We start from the raw sequence: 27,500 nt of genomic DNA, 5'->3' as shown, positions 1-27,500 counted from the left end.
ACTCTTTGGAAAGTCAAGTGCTCTGCACACCAAGCCTGTGACTCACATCCAACTCATTTGTGAGACGATCGACGTTTAGCCACAAATAGAACCAAAGTCATTGACGACAGCCGTCACTAACATTCCAGAAGTAATTCTGCAGTGAATGCCAGTTGTCATGGCAGCCCAGGCTCCCTACCATGACCGTTTCTCCTCTGGCTTTGACATGGCTAAAGGCATCAGTGGCGTGATGGAAGCTGGCAGGAGGCTTTTGAAGTCTAAGCATGCGAGGCTGCACTGCACGTCACCATCACCACTGGCCAACACACAGTTCCCCCGTAGGCCTGGGTTACACAACGACGTCGAGCAGGACTGCCCTCGCCTGGTTCATTTCCTACTTTCTGACAAAGCGTTCTGACTCGGGGAGCAGAACATCAGGAGATTGAGCAAAAACGGAACGGACAGGATGTTTCAGTGACTGGGAGGGAATTTAAGCTGTGATGAATGACGCTAAGGACTGAAGATGTGCACTGATAGATTAGTGTGACACTCAAAGCACAGAACACAGGGGGGTTCATTTGTGTCGTGTATTGCTCGTGAAGTCCCAGGGGTCCTGACCTGTGTGCATGTGCTGCTGACCGAGGCAAGATCCCCTCACAGGCTTGACATTTAAAAGCCGTTTTTTATATAAGCGATGAAAACCTGTTGTGGTTTGCAAATCGCGGGTGGATGTGCTCTTGCCAAACACGTAGACTCTTGTTTACATCCAGAAAATGAATCTGACATGACAAGACATGGAGTCTAAAGGGACTCTTTACTCAAAAACAGCCTGGTCACGTTTTAAAGTTAATTCTCTTTGACAGCCATTTGGCAAAGATACTACATAAACAAAAGTGAACGGAATACTGATTACCTCCATAATGTAATCAAGTGAGTCATGATGTTTTGTTTTGGACAGGGAAGGGTAGGAAGGACCTTGCGTCTCTGACAGTAACCGAATGCTCCCAGCAGAGGTTCAAAGTACTTTCTCTCACAACAAGTCTCTTTCTCTCACTCCTGGACTCATACCAGCAGACAGGCTTTTAAAGTCCTAGTGCACAGTTATTTTGCTCCTTTGCCGTGCACGCCATGAGTTATTGACCTCATTTTGTTATTGCGGCAGAAAGATGCAGCATCACAGGCCCGTTTGGAACCAAATGTACTCAAAGTGCCGGCTGCTCGATCGCACCAAAGTGGCAGATTTACGCATCCTGCTTGTCGATACGTCAGCGAGTGGCACAGGCAGCTGACAGGAGCCTTTTCTTTTCTTTTTTTTTGCAATGTGGAGACGTAGATGGCCAGGGCGGACACGCACAAGATTGATGCTGCAGCTAGAGTGTGACGCAACGGCAGAGAAACTCACTCTGTCTGCCCTCTGGGGCGGTGTTGGGGGGTGGGGAGAAACTCACTCTGTTGGCCCTCTGGGGCGGTGTTGGGGGGTGGGGAGAAACTCACTCTGTCTGCCCTCTGGGGCGGTGTTGGGGGGTGGGGAGGGTGGTGGGGGGGGTCTCTGATTATCTGGTGATCTGATTATCCGGATTATCAGCCAATTGCATCGATTAAAAGCTTCATGGCTCGCCAGAGGCCAAAGGCACCCAGGACAGATGAAGCTTTTGATTGGGCCAGGGTGACGTGGCCCTCTGTAGGAAGGAGTCAGGGGTCTTGGTGATGGATTTAAACTAAAGACGTTTCACAGGGTTGGATTGGGTATCTATCCTAGCCATTTTTCTGCTCCATGTAATTTCCCACAATTACTATACCAACAATATGACTAATATCACCATGCAGGTGTGTGTGTGTGTGTGTGCGCATTTGTATTTTTTGTTTGTGTGCAGGCCAGGGTGTATGTTTGTGTGAATGTATTCATGTTCACTTGGCTTGCCTATTTCTTTCATTTTTAAAAGCGTGCCATAATTACTTTCTAGATCTCCATGGTAACATACAAAGGCAGTACTGTTGGTCATTCAAAGCAGACGGGGCATAAATAAACAAGCAGCATACTGCAATATCTGGACTAGGACTTCTCTCTTCCTGTTGACAGGGAATTTAATGTAAACCAACTACATGTGTATATTACAATGTATATAGTATTATTAAAATCATTGAATGAGATATCCATGGAAATAGAATGTGTGTGTGTGTGTGTGTGTGTGTGTGTTGTCTCTGTGGCAAGTTGTTATTTGGTGTTGTTTGTGAGGCTTTGTGAGGCCTGCTGAGTACCCCATGTTGCTGTCGGTGCTCTAGCTCATCTTATCGCCATTGCTTTAAATCCAAATTTGAATTTATTTGAATGGCGACCTTTACAAAGAGATACCATAGGTTAGTTCCGCCAGACTTCCCCTCTGAGTGTGTGTGTGTGTGTTTTGTGAGCTCTCTCACCTTTCTGCTTTGACATGCTGAAGACGGGACGTGCTGTTTTCACTGTGCTGTTCATGAAGGTGAAGCTCACGCGGGCATCGCATGGCTTTCTTTTTCGAGGCCGCTTGTGTCCTCCGCTCTCTGGTGTCACATCAGGGTAAGACCTCCAAAGAGGGTGTGTGTGTGTTTGTGTGTGTGTGTGTTCTGTGTCTATTTCTAACAGTACTGTATAGCAAAAAGAATAGAATAGCAAAAAGAAGCACTAGCAACAGAAATAGTTTGTGTTTACAACTCTGCTATCTACTATTTGTGTGGAAAATTATTTAGAACGACATTTTGCCATGGACAAACCGGAGCATATCATGTCCATTGTTCACAGAAGCTCAGCCATGAATATGTGCTTTTTGTAGAGTTTTGAGCCTCTTTTCCTCTTCCATTTGAACAAAAGTCAGCGCACTGAGCTGAGTGGGTGAGCACGCCGATGGCCCCAGGGGCTCGGGCATGTGGGAGATGGAGCGCAGCGCACTGAGGCGTCCGCTGAAGGAGCAGAGAGGACCAAAAGGATTGGGCTCTGTGTGTGTGTGTGTGTGTGTGTGTGTGTGTGTGTGTGTCTGTCTGTGTGTGTGTGAATTTGGGGGGGGGGGGGGGCATTACTGGAAACGCGTTAGTCAACACAAGTCGTCATCGTCCTTTACTTCCTTTTCTGTTTGCTTGCTTATTGGGATCTGCTTATTGGGATCCTCTAGTCTAAACAAGGACACACAGATGTGCTTGCGCGCACACATACACACACACACACACACACACACACACACACACACACACACACACACACACACACAGAGTTACTGTACTCATCTTCCTGATTTACCTGTTTATCTTTGTATCTCAGTTTGATGTTTATTTTATGATGTGTACAACAGGAAGTGATATTTCTCTCCGGTCGTCTCACTTGAGCCCTTAGTTAAGTTTCCTGCCACAGTTGATAAAAAATGGATTTTCGTCAAAGATTTAGTTTTAAGCCCAGTTAGACAGCCTCGGAGCATGTCAGGATTCAAAGTGTGCCTGATGCGAATATCGGAATGGAATGGTGTCATATGCTTTCATTATTTAGGAGATAAGTCTCTGACACAGTGGCATCTCATGCCTGAGTACGTGCAGCAGAAAAGAGCTGGGGCTCAAGTCAAGACAGCGGTGCCCAATGCCTGGGTACATTAGACATTTAACACCTCATTGACTCAACAGAGCCATAGAATGTCTTCAGTTAATGTTGAAGTTCTTAAAGACAAATGTGATTATATTTCGTTGTTGGTAGCCTGTTGCAATTGAAATCTGTCGGTTTATGGTTTCATTTTGTCAGGGCAAGCTAGTACTATAGGTGTAGTTCTGTTTATTTTTAGCAAGATACTTTCTCTAGCCTGACGTCGTCATACTCAAGTTCTAGTCAGAATATGAGTCTGATACTGCTCCATTGGGATGCGATTATAGACCAACCGATACAGGGGCTGAATCCTGTAGGGAGAACACCTGAACCATCCTTCTTCTCCACAATTGCCTTAACATTGGGGTCGTTTTTTTAACGTTATTAGACTATCAATATCTTCTACAACAGATGCAGTGGCGAAATCTATATGTCTACCATAGCAACAGTGTTTTTGTTAGGGAGAACCGGGATGAATGAAACACTTTGTAATTAAACGTCATTTACAAAGGCATCGTACCATACTGAAAGCTAATATTTTGTCACTAGCAACCTACATCTGTTCTCTCTCAAACACAGTTGCATTTTCAGCTCTAAACAAATCCGTTCAGGAGTTCTTCTGGTCTGAACAGCTCTGGTTCTGGCATAGTTGCTCCACAACGGAACAAGTCCAGACCTATTTTTTACAGTCTATGGTCCAGACCAAATTTCCCCACCTCAAATGTTGTGGGCGGGGGTAAGTTCGGCTAGCATCCAGGCTATACTTCCTCTGCACTTCAGTTCCAAATAACCACGATCAGTAATCCTCTCTGTTTATTACTGGTACTCCATTGTGAGCAGCTGAATAGGCTGAGCCACTGTGAATGTGGGAAACATCTATGCTGGCAATTAGTTACTTCCCCTTTGTGTTTGTTTATGAGAGCTGCGTATAACACCTCCACTCGTGCTGATGGTGTGATCAGATGCTCTGTGGCAGGTGCGTGCTGGTCTCCTCTCCGCACCAGACGGCTGTTGATCCAGCCAATGAGGACACAGGCTGCTCCTCAGAGCGTCCCGCAGTGATTGGTCACAGTCAGGTGACCAATGGACGTCTTAATGGCTCATGATTCATTTTTTGTGCTCTTGACACAGACACCTCTGCTGTCAGGATCTTGCAGGGATTAAGAGACTTTGTGCCACCCTGGTGGCCATTTTGTGTGTTGTCCTGTGTTTGTTTGCTTTTGCTGTTCCCCATGTGCTCTGTGTTTACCTGTCTGTCATGCGTCTTCACCCATTCCCTTATTTGGTCTGTACTTCTTGTCCTCCATTTTCTGCTCCCACCTGTTCCCAGTTATTGTCTTGTTAGTCTGGTCCAGTCCTGTCTTTCTGTTAATTAGTCTGTGTATTTCTACCCCCCTGTTCCTCTGTCCTTTGTCGGGTCGTCTCTCTGTTCACCCTGTCTGAAAGTAAAATGTCTGTAAGTCTGTAGTCTGTACTTTGTAGTTTGTGACAAAGTGTGTTTTCTGAAGATTCTGCCTGCAACGAGTCTTGCGCTTGGGTCCTCCTGCCATCCCTGACATCTGCTCTCACAGTATTCGGCCGTCACACACACACACACACACACACACACACACACACACACACACACACACACACACACACAATACACACTTATCTACACACAAAAAGACATTTGTGGACTTACATAGTCACTACACAAGCAAACAACCTTAAATGTACATGTACACACACATCCATCCAAAACACTGATGAGCGAGGTTGTTTTCTGGCGCACGTGAGCTAGAGTTGGTGTGTTGAAGGCCCTGATGTGTAACAGAACGCTGCAGGCTCTTCTCTGTGTCCCCGAAAGCCTACTGGCCTACATCTCAACCTCCACCGTGCCCAACCGCGCGGGCACGCTCCTCTCCCTGGGCACCTCCACCGCTGGCATGCACTATTCATGAGACACACACTGACTCCACTCGCTCGCTTGCAGCCAGGTGCCAGGAGTCAAACGCTGTCCAATCTGAGGGTGTGGAGAAGATGTTATGTTATGTCACCGCACTTAGTTGGTTAATGATTGTAAAATGTATTGCATGTTTACACGGGAGAGAGGTTTTTATTGTTCCACATTATGCATTCAAGCCTACTGCTGCCCCACCCCCGCCTACCTCCTGTAAAGACACACCAGTGCATAATAGTAATTAGTTGATTATTGCATGCCACTGAAGGACCTCCTGCCGCCCAGACGCCACGCTAACCACACGGCTGTGTTTTTTACAGCTTTCAATATCCACCGCCGTCAAAATGAAAACATCAAAATAAAATGCAGCCTACAGCTTGTATGAAATCAGTGTAGAAATGACAGATTTATGCAGCAATATGAAACACTGGTAATAAATAAAGGCTTTATAGTTTCAATAAGGTGTGATATAAAATCATGTTTTTCCCTTCTAGTCTTTGTCTAGAAGTGTGTGTGTGTGTGTGTGTTTCGACAAGCCCACATGGCATGCACTGGCTGTCTGTCATTTGCCTTCAAGGTTTCTGTCATATGGGGAGATAGATGTCCATACTTAACTGTGTCATGTGTTGGCGTGTGTGTGTGTGTGTGTGTGTGTGTGTGTGTATGGGGGTATGGGGGTGTTTGGGGACATACTTGTCTGCCATTGCCAGTTTCTCCTAGCTGACTGACAGGTGGGGGGGGGTTCACACGCTTTTTCCATGTTGTCGCTGGTCGTCATGGTAACAGGGCCCGGAGGTGCCATGGCAACAGACGGTGTGGCACCGCCCCCGAGGGCCTGTTGTTTGTCAGGCCGGCGCTCACGGGGGAGTGCAGCCTGAGTCACAGCCACAGTCCCAGATTTGCCCCTTTTAATTAAGCCCGTGGCCACTGAATCAACTCCACACCACGCTTTCAAGAGGGACCTAATGTGAGGAGAGAATTAATGAACAGATTTGCTCTCATGCCGGCACTGTCACTCACTCTCTCTCACTCTTACTAGCTGAGCAATTTAGCATGTGTATTTGTTTATTTGTATGGAATGTTTTTTGTGACAAAATTAAATAAATAAATGAAATATGAAATCAATAAATGAAATATGAAAGAAATCATTAAAAGTTGAAATAAATAAATAAAATATTAAATAAATAACTAAAAAGTTAAATAAATAAATAAAATGTGAAATAAATAAATAAATAAATAAAAGATTAAATGTAAAAAACATATATACATTGACATTTAAATTTACATTCCATATGAAATAAATAAATACGTCAGTCACCCATCAAGGCGGGACCTAACCACTGATTGCTGCCTGAAATAACACGAAGTGATTCAGCTCCGAGTCAGACTGTACTGGCTTGCTACCTGTGAACCACACTGGACTAAGGACATAGCTCAGACTTGTATCATAACTCACGAAACATACAACAACAAGGATTTCATTCTAACTTCATACTTTTGGGAAGATATCAGGCGTGAAAGCGTTCTGTCATTTGATGGGTCTGTTTGCTGTGTCTGAGGGTTGATAGACATGCTATGTGCACATCTAGAGCTAGCGCTAACAGTTAGCACAAGCGTTAGCTAGTTATCGACATCTACAGAAAGCGAACTTCTATCTATGGCAAACGACTTTGCTATTGCTTCTATTTATAGTAGGGTGCCCAGACGTCCCAGTTAACTTCACTTGAGCTGAATTCACCTCATTTGTTATATGATACATACACAATAAAGCTTGAGATGCCCATGCCGTGAACTCTTATTATGTGAGTGTCAGTGCCAGTTGCTACATTGCCCAAGCAGTGTCCACAACTTTCCAGAGACTTTAGTTCTCAATATGAGGGTATACTGTAACTCAGCAGCCGACAAGGATTTTTGACAGCACTAGATGCTATGCTTTTACGTCCTGATAACTCACAGCCAAGAGTTAGCAACATAGAACACACAATCTTTCTAAATGAAAATGCCTAGGTTATGGCTGTTAGCAGTAGCACTAGCTTTTAGCTTCTATCAATGACTTTATTCTGATCAGCCAGTCATGCTCACAAAGTTTGATTTTTTTTTTTCAGGCAGCAACCAATCAGCGGCTAGGTCCCGCCTTGATGGGTGACTGAAGTATTGATTTATTTCATGACCGTGCTTATGGAATGTAAATGTCAATGTATATATGTTTTTTACATTTCATCTTTTATTTATTTATTTAACTTTTTATTTATTTATTTAATCTTTTATTTATTTATTTCAACTTTTAATTATTTATTTCATATTTCATTTATTGATTTCATATTTCATTTATTTATTTAATTTTGTCACAAAAAACATTCCATATATTTGTGCTTGTGTTGTGTATATGTATATGTGAGCTCGTATGTGCACAAATGTCAGTAATGTGTGAACAGGGCCCAGGGTACAGTACACCATGTCGAGAGCTTTCACGGTGAAGCACTGGCTAAGTCACAGCTGTAGACAGACACGTCGCTCTACTCCGGCATGTCTTCCGTTGGCCCAGTCCGCTGTGTGTCGTCTGCCCACGGCTTTCCCACTGGGCCCCCTCCTGTGCCCTTTAGAGTGCCCGCCACGCTGCCCACACCTCTCAGTGGAAGCCGCTGCGCTCACCTGCTCCTGTGTGGGTGGGGACGATGCGGGTTTTATATGTGGTCTGCTCTTGTCCTTTGCCTCGTTTCATCTGACGCCAGTAGTTTCGGGCAAGCGGTGCAATGGTGTGTCAGTGTGATGTGCTGTGTCCATGGTCTCCATTAACGTCACACTGTGACTATACCATATAGAACGTTAACATTGACTGTACTGTTGCACTGATGTTTGTTACCAAAATTCATGACTTGCTCTTTGTTAGCCTTTTATTATATACAAGATCCCTTTTTTCAGCATATCCTGATTTAGCACAAATCCAGTATTGTCCAGGGGCTGTCATTACACTGTATGTGTTATTTGTCTTGGTGGTGGTGTAAATATTGTAGCAAACCGTATACCAGAGACACCATCTTAACCCCCCGTTCTCGCTCTCTCCCTGCAGACTTCAACTACAATAACGACGGCTACGATGGCGAGGGCGCCGAGGATCGGAAGTCCCAGGACGGCTCGGAGACGATGCCCTTCATCGACGAGTCCCCCACCATGTCGCCCCAGCTGTGTGCCCGGGGCCCAGATGGCGAGGCCGTGTCGCCCACTCCTCCAGAGGGACTCCTCCCAGGGGTAAGGCTGCCAGCGCGGGCGCTTCTCATGCAATTCAAAAAGCGGTCCATTAAAAGAGGCTCTTCCGCGTCCTCCCGCTGTTTATGTGCACAACACAACACAACAGATGTGCTCTGGCTTCTCTTCTTCAGCAACTACTGCTGCTAATAAAACGCTGAATACCTGTGACATGGAGCCTCTCTCTTGTTTTCTCTCCCTCTGTCCCTCTTTCTCTCCCTTACACAAACACTTACTCACTCACTGTCATTTGTAAACACAAACACTCACACATCCCCCCCACACACACACTCACACACTCACACACTCACACATACCCACATAACCATTGTCACTGTTTTTCTTTCTTTGTCTCTTCTGACCTATGTCTTGGTATGATAGGATGCGTTATGCACAGTCATGTTCACAGTACTGCCTTTGTAGCAGTAGACTTCATATCATTTGTTGATATTGACATCTTCTGTGAATAAATGCACCCACTGAACTTACCACTCACTTTTCCCCAAAAGTGGAATTTTGGAATAGGTATTTTGAAATTAAGTCAATTCTAAAAGTATCCATATTGTGCCTATATGAGGTGTGAGCTCTTTTAATGATGCGTGCTGGGTGAGAACCGTTTTATAATAGAAAAGAAGTAGGAGATATGGCTCTACCCCCATCTAGTGGTAGAGTCTAGGAAGGGCAGAGTGACAAGTTGTGGAGCCTCAGAATTAGCAGAGTGGAGTGGATTTGTCTGGTCATTACGCAGTGATAATAACAAAAGTACACATTTAGGTCTTATTGCCCTGCATTTGCAGTCTGTTGCAGAATGCCGCAGAATATAATTACAAGCTTGTTTATACTCTGAGGTAAGTGAAATCAATGGGATTGATTTTGTCCCAGAAGGGCGTCCAACATTCCGATGTTGCATTTTACAGCACTGGCCCCTCAGCAGAGAGGAGAAAGAGGAAGGTGTGACCCAGAGGGGACACCACACTCATGAATCATAAGATTCACTTCCTTCCCTATTCTTTTTTTAGACTTTTGGGCTTTTTCATAAGGTGCTCTTGACCACTCAATGTTAACTTGCATAACCGTGCATAATTATCAATTAATCCTTTCAAACTACATCTTCTGAAATAGATTCAGATTCAGGCCTAGGGTTAATCATTTGTAGAAATATTTGCTCTTATGCCAGAATAGTCGGAGTCGCTTGTGCCGAATCTCTTTAGTGGCAGTAGTATGGCTTTACAAAAACATTGAACATGGCTGAAATATGCAATGCAATGCAACTATGTCTGAAACAGAAAATTATGAGATATCTTTCGTCTTTACATACATGGGCAGGGCTATTAGACAGTGTCCGGTCACTGGTCCATTACTCTGGTAGTGGGCCTTAGTATTCATGGTCACTGGTCCATTACTCTGATAGTGGGCCTTAGTGTTCATGGTCATGCGTGGTCAAAACACGGCTGTTGCATTCACTGCACACATTGTATACTGTAGCCTACAGATTGTTACTGTGTAGTTGGGAAGGATGGCGCTAAAGGTGGAGTGGAGTTCATTTGGACTCAACTAGAGACGTAAATGATTACAAATGTTCACCTTGGATGAACTGAATCAGCATTTTATACATTTTTATAAACCCAGAGAGTGAAAGAAGGAGTGGGAGGAATAATTGCCTACAGCTGCATCATGTTCATGGGATTAACAAAATTGTCCCGAGCTAAAAAGTGGTGTCAAATGATATGTCACAATGAGTTTTCATGAGTTATTCCATGTGCTGTGTGTGATTTTGTGGCTGAGACCAGATTGTGGCTCTCTAGAAAGTTTCCATTGATGAAGAGACAACAGTTGAACCTTGTCCTCTAATTAGAACTGGTGACAACTGCAGTTAGTGTCCGTCGAGTGAAAATGAGAGTAAGACCGTGTGTGTGTGTGTGTGTGAGAGAGAGAGAGAGAGAAAAGGAAAGAGGACTGATAAAAACATTTTAGAATAAGAGAGAAGGATATTAAGAGGGAGAGACCTTGAGGAAGTGGTGTGGCTGCGTGTGTGTGTGTGTTAGAAAGAGAAAGAGGAAGAGAGAGAGAGAAGATGGAAAGAGGACTGATAAAAACATTTTAGAATAAGAGAGAAGGATAGTAAGAGAGAGAGAGAGAGAGAGACCCTGAGGAAGTGGTGTGGCTGTGTGTGTGTGTGTGTGTGTGTGCGCGCACGGAGGGAGTCCTCCCACACAGACCCGGAACTGTGACACACCAGGAAGAGAGAGGAGGGGGCAGGGCAAGGCGGAGCCTACTCTCCTCCCATGTCCGTGTGTGTGTGTGTGTGTGTATGTATGCACTCCGGTGGAAGCCCTGTCGAGGTGGATTTCTGTGTATAACGGTTCCAAGCAGCCGGAGGCTCCCGAAGAAGCACAGGACCTGCACAGTGTTTAGAGCGGGGGAGGAGTCTGCTTCCTGAAGAACAGAACAGCTGCTGAAGAGAAAGAGAGAGAGAGAGAGAGAAAGAGAGAGAGTAAAAACCGGGGGACAGGAGAACGAGGGAGGGATATAGGGAGAGAGAGAGAGAGAGAGAGAGCAAGAAAGAGAGAGAGAGAGAGAGAGAGAGAGAGAGAACGAAAGCTGGAGACATCAGCACTGCTGAGTGGCGGGGGAGGACCTTGGAGATTGCCAGGCCGGCCATCGGTGGAGCAGACTGGTAGAAGAGTGCAGGCGCCGCCGCTGCCGCCGCCGATGTGTCCAGGCAGGCCCAGTGTGTCCGTGTGAAGCAGAGGGACAGACAGAGAAGAGAGGGGGGGGGGGTGAGCACCCACCGAGGGCAAGCTGTGGTACCGCAGCATCATGGAGGAGGAGGAGGTGGTGCTGGGGATGTTGGACAAGGTGCTGGAGCAGGAGGATGACGAGCTGCTGGACGGCGAGCTGGACTTGGACAGCCCGCTCAACTCGGGAGAGATGGGCCCACACCTGCTCCGGCCGTTTCAGGTAGGAGAGGAAGTGGCAGAGAGAAAGAAAGAGAAAGAGAGAGGGAACTCAGCCTACTCAAATAGAACCCGTAGAGGGCGGCAACCCACAGAGCTTTTTGTGTGTTTGTGTGTGTTTGTGTGTTTGTTTGTTTGTTTGTTTGTGTCTGTGTTTGTGCGTGCGTGCGTGTGTGTGCGTGTGTGTATGTGTATATATACAGTATATATATATATATATATATATGTACGTGCGTGTGGCTAACAAATAGAGAAGTGGAAGGAGCTGGTGAGGCTCTTTTCACAACGTGGCTCTACTGCTGGTGCAAAAGTGTGTTTTGCCCTTAACTTCAGAACCATCAGACCATGTCGCAATAATGTTGGAAAGGCAGACAGACGGAGAAACAGTGTGTCTGTGTGCGTCTGTGTGTTTCTCTTTGCTGTTGCTCCATGTTGTAGCTACACATTTAATTTGTCATGGCCTGTCCCCGCATTCTAGACAACAGATTGTGTGCATGCGCGTGTGCGTGTACGTGTTTATGTGTGTGTGTGTGCGTGTACATGTTTATGTGTGTGCATGTGTGTGTGCGTGTGTGTGTGTGTGTGTGTGTGTGTGTGTGTGTGTGTGTGTGTGTATGCCTGCATGTGTTTGTGTGATAAGCCTAGCACAGGGCCCACAAAAGTGTAAAGGGCCTGTCTCTTCTCTGTGGCTTCCTAACGGGCATGTGGGTTAGAGCGCAGGCTGGCTGACACACACACACACATTTTAATGCCTTTATTTGTATACGTTTTACAATAGATTTCATTGAACACAAACAATCTTAGATACCAGCATTGTAAAGCCAGTATCCTATGCCTCTGGTCTCAGTTCATGGGTACAAAAAACAGCGCATTCTCCATATGTGGCGACTACCAATTATCACAGAAATTGAACAGAATTTTGCTAGAGCCTTTGTTCTTGGCTTAGAGAGGCCAGCAATCCCCTGACTAGTCTGTGGACATTACCTAGGCTCCCAAATATATATACACCAACAACTTACATTTGTAGCCAAGCTGTACAACAATGTCTCTGAGTGGCTGAAACTTTAAAAGCTTGGTAAGCTTTGAGAGAGAGAGAGAGAGAGAGAGAGAGAGAGAGAGAGAGAGAGTGAGTCAGCGTCTTAGTCTATCTGCCTGTCTGCTACCAGGCAGTCCCCATGTCTCAGTGGGCAGACCTGCACATGGAGCTCCGCCTGCCACAGGATGGCCAAATCTGGGAAAACGACTTAGAGGTGGTCGGTCCGCCAAAGGCCCCGGGCTTATACAGAGCAGAAGCAGCACACAGAAGCTCTTTCAGAGGAATGGAAAAAAACGGGTTTCAAAAACGTGTTTTCTCCCCCTCTCTCTCTCTCTCTCTCTCTCTCTCTCTCTCTCTCTCTCTTTCTCTCTCTCTCTTTTTCCCCCCTCTCGGTCAGCCCAGACTGCATGCTTGTGTGTGCCAGAGCTGTGGTCATGTTCCATGAGTCCCGGCCGAGGAAGCAGGCTAGGAGGGTGGCCGTGGGTCCCCTTTCTCTCGCTCTGACCAGAACTCTCAGTGCTGAGCAGCACGAGTTCACCCAGACTGCTCTTCCATGGGAGTTTGTTATTAGCAACATCTCTCCTGAATGATTAAAAGACATTATATATTTCAGTAGCTCTAGTACACAACATGTTGAGTAGGCTACCTAGCAACATCAAGTGATGGATGTTTTTTTAACTTTCCTGAATGATTAAAAGACATTATGCTTTTGAGTAGCTCTAGTAGGCCTACAGTGTTGAGTAACTAGCTGAGTATAAATGAAATACTCCTTTGGCTAAATAGCACTGTTAGCCACCCTCGAAGCATGTGCCTCATCATTTGCTGCCCAAGTTACTGTACACTAGACAGGCTCTCCGTGTTAAACCCAAGCCTGTCTAATGCATGTCTGTGCCTGTCAGTCAGCACAGCACAGCCCAGCAGCCGTGTGTAGTGCTGGTCGCGAGCCAAGTGCAAATCCCAGCTGATGTACGCTACGCTAGTGTTGTCCATTCAGTGATGCTTCACACTTGGCAGCTGAAAACACCCAGGCCGACCAGGGCTCTCGCCTCCCCTCCGTCTCCCCTGTTTCCTGGTCAGACTGCTGGCCTCTCTCTCCCCTCCCCTCCCTCTCCAGTCCACGTTGTGCAGCTCTGGTCAGCAGATAGAAACTGTACCAGGGTCGTATGAAATGCTATTCACCAGGATCTGACCAGAGAGAAATGCTCGGAGGCAGTGTGAGAAAACCCAAAGCCGCGATGCATTTGGTCAACGAGGTAGAGGAACTTGTGGCCAGTTATGTTGTGGTCGTACTCTTTAAAAAGAATAGTGGGGTTGGCGTCGTTGGCGTCATCACAAGGGTTTTTGAGTCAGAGCGGACTGCTTGAATGCGCTGCTGCTGCTGGGCTGACATGAATGGTGGCTTGTGTCCTGGAAAAAGAAAATAGGTCCCCTGTGAATGCACTTGCAGAAACATCTCTGAAAGAATCGGTTGCTAGAGATGAGATGCTCAGGCCTGTGTGTCTGTAAAGCCAGTCTGTGATGTCAGGTTCACACCTAGTCCTGCGTCGTAAACCCATACTGTTGATGTGTCTGTTACGTGACTTCTGACAAGTTTCTTTGTTGAATGTGTGAACTGTGTGAATCCCACTCGCTTCACCATTATCTCAGTTTGGTTAAGGGTCTTTGAAAGTCTGGTCAGTCACATCAAGTCTGGTTTGTTTGGGTTCATGCACCATTGCCTTAACACCATGATATGTCTTTTAGTCTGGGCCATGACTCTAGAAACATGTCAGTATTTAAGTTCTGCAAGGTTTTCAGCTTGTGTTCAGGACTCTGATGGTAGTTTAGTAGAAGACAGGGTTGTCTGTTATCGCCAGTGAGGCACAGTAGGCTATCTGTGTTACCATTGGTTAACACTGAGTGAACTCACCTAAAAGATAACATTCTTTATCTGTTATATATTGGTTCAGTTCATCACGTGATCTGTTCTCATGTTCTCCTTTAAAGAACTGAAGATATATTCATAACTGTTATATTTTGCAACATTTCCATGTTTGAAGAACCTATACATGTACAATATTCTTTTAACTATAAATAACTTTAAATGTAACTTTAAATAAGTTTTTAACTGTACCACCCACTTTTTGCTTGTTTCTTTCTTGACTTAGACTTGGTTTTGGGCAGCCATTTATGACTAAACAGTGACTTTTACAGCTTGTTATGGTTATGGTTATGGTTATGGTTATGGGATTTTGTAGACGCCTTTGTCCAAAGCGACACACAAATACAAAAACAACATAATATTTAAAATTTCACAGGGAACATGGCATAGTAAGACTATATTAAGGAGAATATCAATAATAAACAATAATGTCAAATTAATCAACAACTTAATGGAAATAAAAAAATATTATACAAACCATAATGCATAAGAAGCGCTTAAAGAACTAAGTGCATGTTAAACAGGAATGTCTTTAGACCCTTCTTAAAAGACTCAAAACTACCACAGGAACGGAGAGCACTGGGCAACTCATTCCACCAACATGGAACCACTGAGGAAAAGAGTCTTGAATTAGACCTAGTGTTTATGACTGGTCGACATAACAGACGCTCATCAGAAGACCGCAATGGTCGGTTGGGGATATACGCCTTGATTATTGATTACAGATCCAGTCAGTGTCCTATAGGCCAAAGTGAGATTTAAATTTAATTCTGGCTACTACAGTATAGGGAGCCAATGGAGAGTAACTAGGAGAGGAGTTACATGTGTCCTTTTTGGCTGATTGAGGACCAGGCGTGCTCCAGCATTCTGAATCAGCTGTAATGCTCTTATTACACAAGTGGGTAAGCCAGCTAATAGTGAATTACAATAGTCCAGCTTGGAGATGACCATGGATTGAACAAGAAGTTGTGTGGAATCTTGTGTCAGATAAGGTCTGATCTTCCTAATGTTGTAAAACATAAACCGACATGATTTTGCAATAGAAGCTACATGCTCAGAGAAGTTAAGTCGGTCGTTAATTACAACTAGGGCTGGGATAAACGATTATTTTTTAAACGATTAATCTAGCGATTATTTTTTCGATGCATCGATTAATCTAGCGATTCATTTTTTCAGTCCGATTCGATTTCGATTCGATTATCGATTATCTCCCAATTAATTCACTAATAGCAACTTATACATGTTTATTTACATATATGAATGAAAAAACATAAATTCTTTAACATTGTAATAAATGTTTTGCTCTTAAGATTCCAAAATAAAAGACTATACAAGTGCAAAGTAATGCATTCTTAGTCAGAGGTAGCATTCAATAAAGTTCAGTAGGGTATGTCCAATTGAGTGCCTGTCATTTTAAGACGTTCGTGTGGGAATCCTTAACATAGTTAAAAGGCTGCTGATGTGTGGATGCAATTCATAATGTAGTTTCAAATAACGGTTCGTACTTCTCCTTTGGACAAGCACTTTTGAGTCTTGGAAAACACTTTTCCATTTACATCGGGATTTTGCAAACATTCAGAGTCAATAAAATGAGCCTGAGTAACGAATACAAGCAGCTGCAAGTAAGCATGCTAAACTTGACATCCAAACAGTATTCTAACGTTAGCTTTGAAATACTGCTTGATTGCATACTGTAACTTAAATTAGTCTCCTCAATGTACTGTGTTGTGATGAGACCTTAGCAGAGTTTACCTTAAAGGAACACGCCACCCAATGTCAGTAGTAATATATGTTCTTACCTTAACTTTCACGAGTTGAGTCATACCTCTCCCGTGTCCGTACGTGCACTCAAACGCTCTGGTGCGCGGCTGGACTGTGTTAGCATGTTGCTATGCTAGCGGGCTTTGACGGCAACTAAGCGTAGAAGTAATCAAAAACATCCACGTTTTACCGACTTAAATACAGTTGCACGAGTAGTTGATAGAAATGCTACGGCCACGCAACGTGAAACGTGGCGATTTTCCAAGCGAATAAACCGGAGAACTACAATGTGTGGCGCAATAGCACTTGGGAGTACTTCGACCTAGCGTAGTAGTATTGTTAACACCTAATTGTAGATCCTATCCACCACAGAGTTTAGAATCCATGCTGGATCGACCCTCAGCCTCTCCCTCCCCTCTGAGCGAGAGAGAGGCACACACACTAGAGATGCGCTGATGGGCTATTATTTCAAACATAACTGCATAGCAAAACTTATCATCCATCAGCCATCCATCAACACCAAAGTTTTTTGACCAATTTTCGAAACGGCACCCGCCGACCATCCGCTGGTTGTTTTAATAGGCTATATGGGTGATACAGCGCTGCTGACGTGAGGCTAGAAAGCCCTTGCCTGTTCTAGGAAGACTGATCCAATGCAGCAAATATATTAAAAGGCTAAAGTCGTACATTGGCTATGTTGTAGCCTATCCCCAGAATATCAGCAGCAAACTCAGTCTCTGTCTCGCAAAACAGTCTCCAAATAAAACGCACATCGGCCTGTTGCCTATACTGCCAGCTTGTGAAAATATATCGTCCAAAATGCTTGATTGCATTGCATTCTCCACATTTTTAGCTACATTTTCATGTACCACATCAGCATTTTTGTTCAGTGAATCTTTTGTAAAGATTTGTAAAGATTTACATAGATTTTTGCTACTCCAGAGCTAACTTGCAATGCAATTTGCCATAGGTAGTTAGCTTCAATTAACAACCGGAACTCCTTATATGGGCAAAGATGGCCGTTTTGGATCTTTTTTGTAGGCGAACTTCAGAGGTCTATTACGCCTAAGTTACGTGCCGATCTAGTTGTGGTCAGTGAAGTTGAGTCAAGCTGGATGTTAATCTGTTTGGGAATAGCTATTTTAGCTGGAAACACCAAAAACTCAGTTTTTGAGAGATTAAGCTGAAGGTGCTGATCTTTCATCCGGGCGGAAATATCCTTAAGGCATGCAGAAATCCGGTGGGAAATGCTAGGGTCATCCGGTGGGAAAGACAGGTAAAGTTGAGTGTCGTCTGCATAACAGTGACCTCACCTAAGGAAGTGGTGTAAATAGAGAAAAGCAGGGGTCCTAATACTGATCCCTGAGGCACACCTGTGGTGAGGTCATGAGACTTAGATATCTGTCCCTGCTTGTTATAGCAGAAATGGATTCAGCACCTAAAAATCATATAGAAACAACGCATGAAGTACTTTTCCTCAAAAATGCCTACAAAATTTTCTTCCAGGGCTATTTCTCAAATTTAGGTCCTAAGTATAAGTATATAAGTATATATACTCTTTTGATCCCGTGAGGGAAATTTGGTCTCTGCATTTATCCCAATCTGTGAATTAGTGAAACACACTCAGCACACAGTGAGGTGAAGCACACACTAATCCCGGCGCAGTGAGCTGCCTGCTACAACAGCGGTGCTCGGGGAGCAGTGAGGGGTTAGGTGCCTTGCTCAAGGACACTTCAGCCATGCCTACAGGTCGGGGTTCGAACCGGCAACCCTCCGGTTACAAGTTTGAAGCGCTAACCAGTAGGCCACGGCTGGTCCTGACTATTTCTGTGGCAAAAGACTGTATTAAGAGGTAGTAGAGGAGTAATTATGTATGTGTGTGTAGTAGATGAGTAATTATGTGTGTGTGTGTAGTAGAGGAGTAATTATGTGTGTGTGTGTAGTAGGGGAGTAATTATGTATGTGTGTGTGTAATATGTGCACCTGGGCCAAACCACTTCATTTATGGTCCCTCTGTCATTTGCTCTACTGGGTCAGATTGTCACGATAAAGCACCTTATTGTAGGCTATGTTGCACTGACTTCATTCTGACTACATGGAGTACATAAAGCTAACACCTGTACTAAGTGCTTGCTGCTCTAACTGAAGGGATATGGGGGGGGGGGGCTGTGTGCGTGTGTGCGTGCGTGTGTGTGTGTGTGTGTGTGTGTGTGAGAGAGAGAGAGAGAGAGCCTGTGGAGGTTCATCATCACTGTGACCAGTCTGCTGAGTCAGAGGCAAGGGAGGCTTAAGTGCAAGTGTGCCGTACACATGACCTCACGACTTTACAAGTCCCCGCTGAGTTTGGACATGGCTGACGTTGTACACAGACCTACAGACAGTCTGTACCAGTAGACATGCAGCACAGTGTTAATCCAAACAGTGGATCTGGCCAAAACAATGGTCTATCTGTGGCAGGAATGTGTGGCAAGGCCACCCTGTACGTCCAGTATATTTTGCATGCTATCAGTATCAAAGATGATTGACATGGCATTGATGGATTGATTTTGTGTATATGCGCATACATAGGCTATTTCTGTGTCCAGGCTTGGTGGTAAACTTAGCAGACAATAAGGCGACTGCGTTGGCAGCAGGTCACCTTCCGATTTGATCTCCCGAGACCTAATATGGAAACAGTCAGTTGTTTCCGAAGGCCAGATTTCAAGCCGTGTTGTTGTTGACAGTGAATACATTATGAGGAAGTAAGAGCCTATTTCTGGCAGTCCAGTGGCTTGTAAGATTAGTCATCTGGGTGGTACTTCCTTTGTGTGGAGATATTACAGTATTATTTGTGCCTTGCACAAAGTTCCTTTGAAAGGATGTCCACTGAGGTGGTTTGGGCCATATTGCTCTTAAGAGTCCACAGTCTATTAACTTCACTCAAAAGGCCAGACAAGGCGTTGCGGCTCCTCTTACAAGTGTATTTTTAAAAGCACATGGCTTTATAACACAAGGCGATTAGACGTCAGCTCCTTGAATGATTTATAAATCACTTTGGGTGGAATGTTTCTTCACTTCTCTTTCCTTATAAATGAGGTTGAGTCATCCACTGAATGTTGTAAATGTTTTATTAAAACCGCGTAACCTTACAAGAGAGTATGACGTGAGGGTTTGTTTTGAAATTTATATCTGTATTATTTGGTTAGCGAGAAATTATTAAATCTGTCACTAGTTTAACAAACATAAACAGTGTATGATGAAAGGAATACAAGGAAAGTATATTCATATTTAGAGAAGTTATTTATGAAATTGTTTGTTCTAGACAATCAATGATAGAGTATCGGGACGGGCACTTTCTCTCTGGCACACTCACTTTTCACCTCCTCTTCCTTCTCTCTCACTCTCTCTCTCTCTCTCTCTCTCTCTCTCTCTCTCTGGTGGATAATTGTTTTTTACCCGTTGTACAGTGTTTTACCTGTTGAGTGCCCTCAGCGTTGTCCTCTGGCTGTGCTGTAGCGCTTTTCTGTTTGAACTGTTGGGTGGGTCCTGCCTCAGCACTCTACCTCAGCACTCGCACGAGCCAAAGCAAACACCTCCACAAAGCACACACACACACACACACACACACACACACACACACACACACACACACACACACACACACACACACCTCCTGTCTCAGGCCTCTACCTTAGCTCTCATCTGAGCCAAAGCAAACACCTCCACGCGAAGCAGCTGGACACAGCAGTGCTGGACCAGCACTCCGCTAACACAGCCTGGGAGGACTGTGACCTCTAAACATACACACACACACACACACACACACACACACACACACAAGCACAGGCACAGGCTCACACACAAACATACACGTATGTACATGCTTTCATATGTGCAAGCCATATGATGCACAAAACATTTCTATTGGGAACGCTCACTTCTGCTATTCATTACTGTTATTACTTTCTTCATCAGATTCCCTGTAAAGCCTTAGTGAGCGTCCAGTCACCTTTTGAGATATCAAACTTCTCCTGGCTATTTTGGTTTCTCCTCTCCCCCAGCTCTCTGTCCTGACTTCAACTCTTTATTTCACAGCACTCTCTTTCTTTCTCTCTCTCTCTCTCTCTCTCTCTCTCTCTCTCTCTCTCTCTCTTTCCAACATTCTTCTCAGCTTAGTCAGTTGCCCCTATGAGAATGTGCTACAGTGTCCCAAACTCTCATATATTCACACTAAGCCTTCAGTCACTCTCCCCCTCAATGTTGTTTTCAGGGCTCCACTTAAATGTTTACGAATATACAGAACTTTTGTATGAGTTATCCAATTGTGTTTGCTAATATGTACCCCTCTCTTTCACACAGGGAGACATAGAGAAAGGCCTGGAGATGAAGAAGCTGGTTCTGTCTGGATTCTTAGCCAGCGAGGAGATCTACATTAACCAGCTGGAAGCCCTGCTGCTGGTAAAGTCTACTTACTCTAAACACTACACAAGTGCTTCTAGTACACACACACAGCCAGATAGTGATGTGGTACAGTATGTGTATATAATGCCGTGTCTATGTCTGTGTTTGTCTCTGTGTGTTTGTGTTTGTGTGTGTCTGTGTGTTTGTGTTTGTGTTTGCGTGTGTGTGTGTGTGTGTGTGTGTGTGAGTGTGTGTGTGTGTGTGTGTGTGTGTGTGTGTGTGTGTGTGTGTGTGTGTGTGTGTGGTTGTCTGTGATGGTGTGTGGTGTGACTGCATGTGAGAGCCGGTCAGTGTGTGTGTGTGTGTGTGGGGGGGCGGGGGGGTTCCTGTGATGGTGTGTGGTGTGACTGCATGATAAAGTGGGTCAGTGTGTGTGTGTGTGTGTGTGTGTGTGTGAGTGGGTATGTATGTATGTGTGTGTTTGCATGCATGTTTTCATTAGCTCTGTGCACACAGAACCTCTTTAAAGCAGCACAAGCACTGTAGTCCTCAGTGCAGGCTGCACCTGGCCAAAGCTCTATCAGTTGTGTGCTCTGAGATTGGGGTGTGTGAGAGGCCTGCTCGTTGTCCTTTTGCACAGTTCAGCAGCTAGCCACCGCTTCCTGAGTGAGACTCCGATGATGAGCTGAAGGATATATTTGTAATTTCCTGACTGCTCGTTCTAATTCACACCTCACTATGACCACCTACAAGTCCTCTTCTGCACTATTGTTAGACTTTGTCGTTTTTCTCAGGTAGAGGTATTCTCATATAAAGCACCGGCTCTTGAGAATGTGATGGTCAAACTTCAGACCATTTTTGGAATAGGCCACTGGTACCTGGAAAACCAACACCACTAGGCCTTCAAAATTCTTTTAAAACGTTAAAAAATGGAAAAAACCTCAGGCTCATGTCAGCAGACGTTAGCTCAGTGAGCTAAGTGTTCACTGTCCAGGTAACGATGATAGATCTCACAGACTGAGGCTGCTGACCGGTGAGCTGGATGGAGAGCCAGAGGCGGCACACACGTGGGGAAGCCCCGCTCCAGCTCCAGGCCTCGTGCCGCAGTGCAACGCCGGGAGCAGATGTCCCTGTTGGCACCCTAGCCCCAGGCTGGCCCTGAGCGCCCAGTGTGGCAGCACCGTCAGGGTGCATGGCTCGTTTAAATGGGTCTGAATGGACACCCGGGGTCAATCCAAGATTGGTTGGCTGCTCATCTTCTGCTGTTACGGTGGCTGTAACGTTAGTATGGTGTATCAGTGGACCCCTACAATCAATAGGCCTCTCAGCCATTCGGTCTCTGTGTGTGTGTCTGTGTGTGTGTCTGTGTCTGTGTCTCTGTTTGTATTTTTGTCTAGAAATGAGTGAATTTGTCTGGGCCTGGTGGCACCGTGTTGAATGCTGTGTGTTTGTTTGTATGTTAGTGTGACCTGGTCTGTCCTATGTGATGACCATATTCTTGATAACCGACTGCAAAACCTGGACACAACAACACACCATCTGTCAGACGCTGTTTATGCTGCCAGAAAATATGTCTGTTTGGGGATTGTTTGCTAGGCGTTTATACAGTACTTTGTATTTTATTTTCCCAAGCGACTTTGAATGTTTGTGAGTACACAATCCCTTTTTAATTTTGTATGGAGTCTTTATGACAGACAGGGTTAAAAGTAGTTTCTGCACACGTACAGTATCATACCACGGAGCAGACTCCGACTGCTGCGTCAGACATGTTTATGCCCAGACTGGTGAGGTTTGGTCTGGACAGGAAGCACTGTTTGGCAGCGCCAGGCCTCACCCAGTGCCCGCCCCCCAGCAGAGACTGCCTGGCACCAGTCTATCATGCCAGCCTTACGGCTACGCCGGCTAGCGGCTAAGGGTTTCTCTGAGGTGAAATCTGAATACTACTCTGAATACAGCAATTTTTGATTTCCCATTTATCATTATGGAATCAGTTGGTTACTCAGAGAATTGGTTTGAACAGGTGGACAACTTCCAACAAAAGTTCAAAGCAAAGTTTGGAAGTTTGGAGAATAGATGAATCATGGAGGATAACAACTGTGCGAATGTTTAGAGTAGACTCTGGGTTTACCCTAATATGCAGTAAATTTCTCTTTTCAGTTTTGTCATAACAGGAAAGCCTGTTATTTCTCTGAAATATATTTTTTTTATTGGGAAGGAAAGCAAATCCAGGCACTCCAGGAAAGGTGACTGAGGAAGGTATATTTAAAAAGCCTTTATTTGTTACTGGCTAATCCATAGTTTAAAACGCCAACATGTTTCGACCACACTTGGTCTTCATCAGGGCATGTAGAAGACCAAGTGTGGTCGAAACATGTTGGCGTTTTAAACTATGGATTAGCCCGTAACAAATAAAGGCTTTTTAAATATACCTTCCTCAGTCACCTTTCCTGGAGTGCCTGGATTTGCTTTCCTTCTCATGAACTGTTCCCATTTTCCAAGAGCACCCAATACAAGGATAAAGTCTACGCTTTACAACCAAGAGCTACCAGCCTCTTTTGCTGAAATATTTTTTTTATTGTTGGCTCATTTTTAACTTTCCTCAGGTTTATAACCAAGGGAAGAGTAGTTAGACTGGATGAGTCATCCTTATTGTCTGCAATTTGTGACCACACGCACACACACAGATGCGCGCGCACACACACACAAACACCCACACATGCGCGCACATGCACACCGACACAGCACAATCCATACACGTGCACACCCCCACGCACACACAGGCACGCACACACATACAGTACACACGCACACACATACACACGCACACACGCACACACACCGGCCAGTGTGCTAGAGTGCAGACAGAGTGTGTGAAGGTTATTCCAGCCCTCTGAAGCATTAAGCCTGAAGTCTCTGGGCCAGAGATGGTGGGGCTGCTGCTGTTGTTGGCTCTCAAACCGCACTGGGCTCATCAGCTCCTCTCATACCCTCCCCTCCTCCCCTCTCCTGTACACTCCTCTCCTCTCCTCTCCTCTCCTCTCCTCTCCCCTCCTCCTCTCCTCTCCTGTACCCGCCCCTCCTCCTCTCCTCTCCTCTCCTCTCCTCTCCTCTCCTGTACCCGCCCCTCCTCCCCTCTCCTGTACCCTCTCCTCCTCTCCTCCCCTCCCTTCCTCCCCTCTCCTGTACACTCCTCTCCTCTCCTCTCCTTTCCTCTCCTCTCCTTTCCTGTTTCTTGACCTCTCTCCTCTCCTCTCCTCTCCTCTCCTCTCCTCTTCTTTCCTGTTCCTTGACCTCTCTCCTCTCCTCTCCTTTCCTGTTTCTTGACCTCTCTCCTCTCCTCTCCTCTCCTCTCCTCTCCTCTCCTCTCCTCTCCTCGGCCTCTTCACTGAGGCAGTGAGCTGGATACTCAGGGTGTGCTGGAGATCATTTGATCCCTACTGTACATAACAGTGCACTACCATATGTTTTTTTGTGTGTAAAAGATCAGATGAGTCATATATGCATACAATATATGTTTACAACACTTGATGTGTTTGATCTGTTTGATCAGATGTTTAATATGTGCATTAGTTTATGTTTTTACTGACATACTGTACAGTTAAAAAATGGCGTCCATCATTGCCAGCCTTGTAAAAGGCCCATTTACACTAACAATACACAAGACACCTCACTTCATTACTATGGCCTCTAAAAGCCTTTAAAATGTGTGTGATATGGCACATGACACATGAATATGGATTCAGTACTGACTGCTGTTCTCTCTCCCCTTCTCTTCGCCTCTGACCCCTGACCCCTGACCTGCAGCCCATGAGACCCCTGAAGGCGGCTGCCACCACCTCCAAGCCGGTGCTCTCCATGGAGCAGATCGAGACCATCTTCTTCAAGATCCAGGACATCTTCCAGATCCACAAGGAGTTCTACGACGCGCTGCTCCCCCACATCCAGCAGTGGGACGACAAGGTCACCGTGGGACACCTTTTCCAGAAGCTGGTAAGCGAGCGAGCGATGCCCCTGTGTCATGTGCCCCGTCCTCTTCATGCCCTCATGCCCTCCCTCCTGCTCTGTCCTCCTCTCAACTCATCCCTTGGGGCTCTCACGGCCCGTCTACATTGTCAGCGGGAACTACAACAAAGTTGTAAAAACCGTAGTTGTAGCTACAACAATACCCACGCTGCACAATGCAATGATAACAACACAAGGAATGATATCGCTGGGCATCACTATCAGAGAGTTCAGCTGTGTGAAAGATACGCCGAAAGCTAGTCAGAATTCATTCAGTCTTTAAAGGCTTCACATTATGTCAGTCAGAGTGGACACTTGCAGTGTTACAGGTACAGTTGTGGTCATGGTTATTGTTGCCAGCGTGGACGGACATTTACGGTCTCTGCTGCATCAATACATCAGACAGCGTGCCATGGGAGAGCAAAACAACATCAATAGAGTTGGACACAGGCATCTAGTGTATATTATGGGAACATTCTGCTATGGCGTGCCATCATGGACTTTGTGGAGGGCTGTCCTTTGGGACAGATGACTGTTGCTTAATTAGATGGTAAATCATCTGGTCTCCCGTGAAGCCAGGGCTGCAATCATTCTAACCTGGAGCGCCTCTCCCATAACACTCATAATCTCAGTCTCCACAGATATTAACTTTTGAAAAATGGCTTAATTGTGTTAATTTATGTCTCCCCTCAACATGTACACGCACACACACACACAGACACAGACACACACACACACATACACACACAAAAAAACACAGATACAGTACACACAGACACACACCACACGCACACATGTTAGTATGCAAACATCCATTGGTGAGACTCAGTACATATAGTGCAGGCAAACTGTACTGAGTAGTTTATTACTGTGTATCTTATTGATCAAGCCTGTGGAGGTCTTCACAGTGTAGTCCTCATGCTGACTGTGTGTGTGTGTGTAGTGTGTGTACGCACGTGTGTCTGTGTTTGTGTGGGTGTGTGTGGGTGTGTGTATTGTGTGTGTGTACTGTATGTGTGTGTGTGTCAGTGTGTGTGTGTGTGTGTGTGTGTGTACAGTAATGTGTGTGTGTGGAGCCAGGCAGAGCACAGGGAGGGGTTTATCCAGTTCTAAGTACCTCTGCTCATACTCATGCTAGGCCCATTCTGAAGCCTGCAATGCTGCTGTTGGCCTCCTCCAATTGAATTAGTGCAAGTTGGCCTTCTAAATGGGATTAGTGTGATGAGTTAGCCAGGGCCTGTGTGGCACGGTGTGTCCCTGATTGGGTTAGCCAGTGTTATTGCACTGGCAGCTTATTGCATCAGTGCCATGGCAGCGTGTTGCAAGTGTGTTGCCCACCAGTGTGCTGCTATTGTGTTAACATGAAATGCCATTTGTTAATGGCTTATTCCGTCAGTTTAGACAGTTTTTTAAAATTTCCCCAATGCAAGTCTTTTTTTCCATACAGGAATTCTTCATGAAATTGCAGACTTTTATTGGGGGCAGAGGGGGTATTTACAATATTTAATTTAGTTTGAGGATTTTATTAGGATACTTTGAAATGTTTTGTACCTATCATTATGGGGTGTTATGAGGTGGTTTAATGTGATATAAACTGGCCTGTAAGAATGGCTTCAGAATAGAAAGGTCAAAATGAACATATTTTTAGCAATCAAAGGTGGGGACACCTGGTGAAAAGAAAGAGCATACAGTTCTCTGGTGAGCAAGTGAGCACGCGTGAGTGTGTGTTTGGAGCAAGTGAGCACGCGTGAGTGTGTGTTTGGAGCAAGTGAGCACGCGTGAGTGTGTGTTTGGAGCAAGTTAGCACGCGTGAGTGTGTGTAGCAAGTGAGCATGCGTGAGTGTGTGTTTGGAGCTATTTGTGAACGTCTTATTTGGAAAGCCTCTGTCGGGGGGGGGGGGGGGTGTTTGGATGACATCATAAGTGTGAGGTTTGCAGCTGTCCTCCCCTCTGGCCTTCTGCTTGGGAGCAGCACACGTGTGGCGTTCATGACCAGTGGTGCGTGAACGACAGGCCAGCTCATTAAACATTGTTTAGACACAAGTGACCAACTGTTAACATGCACAAACACACACACGCACACACACACGCACACACACGCACATACACCCTCATTTCTCTCATTACTCTGAGGGTACACACGCACACGCACACACACACGCACTAAGTTGCCTTTGCACACATACTGTATTTAGGAGGCCCACATATGTACACACCACAAATAGAAACAGATAATTGAAAGTCCTGTTATGGCTTCTTCCAATTGATATGTGAATGGCTTTCCTTTGGCAGACATGATTGGAGATTATTGAGGCTAAATGAGTCTTCTGTTTTATTGAAAACACCATCTGGAGGAGGCAGCAGTCAACTCAGAAATCAAAATAATTCATCGTACACTTCCGCTCGTTCTCTTTCTCTCTCCCTCTCTCTCTTGCTCTAGCATTCTCTCACACAGTCAATTAAAAATATCTCTCAGAGTAGCGGATGAATCTGTGTGTGCGCGTGTGTAAGTGTGTGATTGCTAAGCCATGCGACAACCGAGCTGCGAGCTGGAGCCTCACTGTGCAGATGGTGGAGTAATGAGCTCTCTGTATGCAGAGGCTTCTGGGGGCCATGCACAGGCCTGAGAACACGGAGGAGAGGGGAGGAGAGGAGAGGAGAGGAGAGAGGGGAGGAGA

The 27,500-nt window shown here is 45.3% G+C and overlaps 1 protein-coding gene across 3 annotated transcripts in view; it reads left to right on the top strand.

The window, feature by feature from the left end:
• Positions 1 to 27,500, top strand: part of abr (ABR activator of RhoGEF and GTPase) — a 138,661-nt gene that overhangs the window by 35,397 nt on the left and 75,764 nt on the right. The window contains exons 1-4 of one of the 3 annotated variants that reach the window (XM_076274763.1): positions 2,436 to 2,533; positions 8,590 to 8,768; positions 20,779 to 20,877; positions 24,625 to 24,810. In XM_076274763.1, the coding sequence (XP_076130878.1) occupies positions 2,479 to 2,533; positions 8,590 to 8,768; positions 20,779 to 20,877; positions 24,625 to 24,810 (519 nt within the window). In that variant the 5' untranslated portion in view covers positions 2,436 to 2,478. Of the gene's footprint in view, positions 1 to 2,435; positions 2,534 to 8,589; positions 8,769 to 11,277; positions 11,727 to 20,778; positions 20,878 to 24,624; positions 24,811 to 27,500 lie in introns of those variants that run through there. The other 2 variants (XM_076274762.1, XM_076274764.1) reach the window with 2 other exon arrangements.

The sequence above is a fragment of the Alosa pseudoharengus genome, unplaced genomic scaffold (genome assembly GCF_046254945.1).
Source record: "Alosa pseudoharengus isolate Yale_2024_CS ecotype anadromous, Long Island Sound unplaced genomic scaffold, YU_APseudo_1.1 YU_APseudo_1.1_scf_8, whole genome shotgun sequence".
Classification (NCBI taxonomy): domain Eukaryota; kingdom Metazoa; phylum Chordata; class Actinopteri; order Clupeiformes; family Clupeidae; genus Alosa; species Alosa pseudoharengus.
This window is presented reverse-complemented; position numbering and strand designations above follow the sequence as displayed.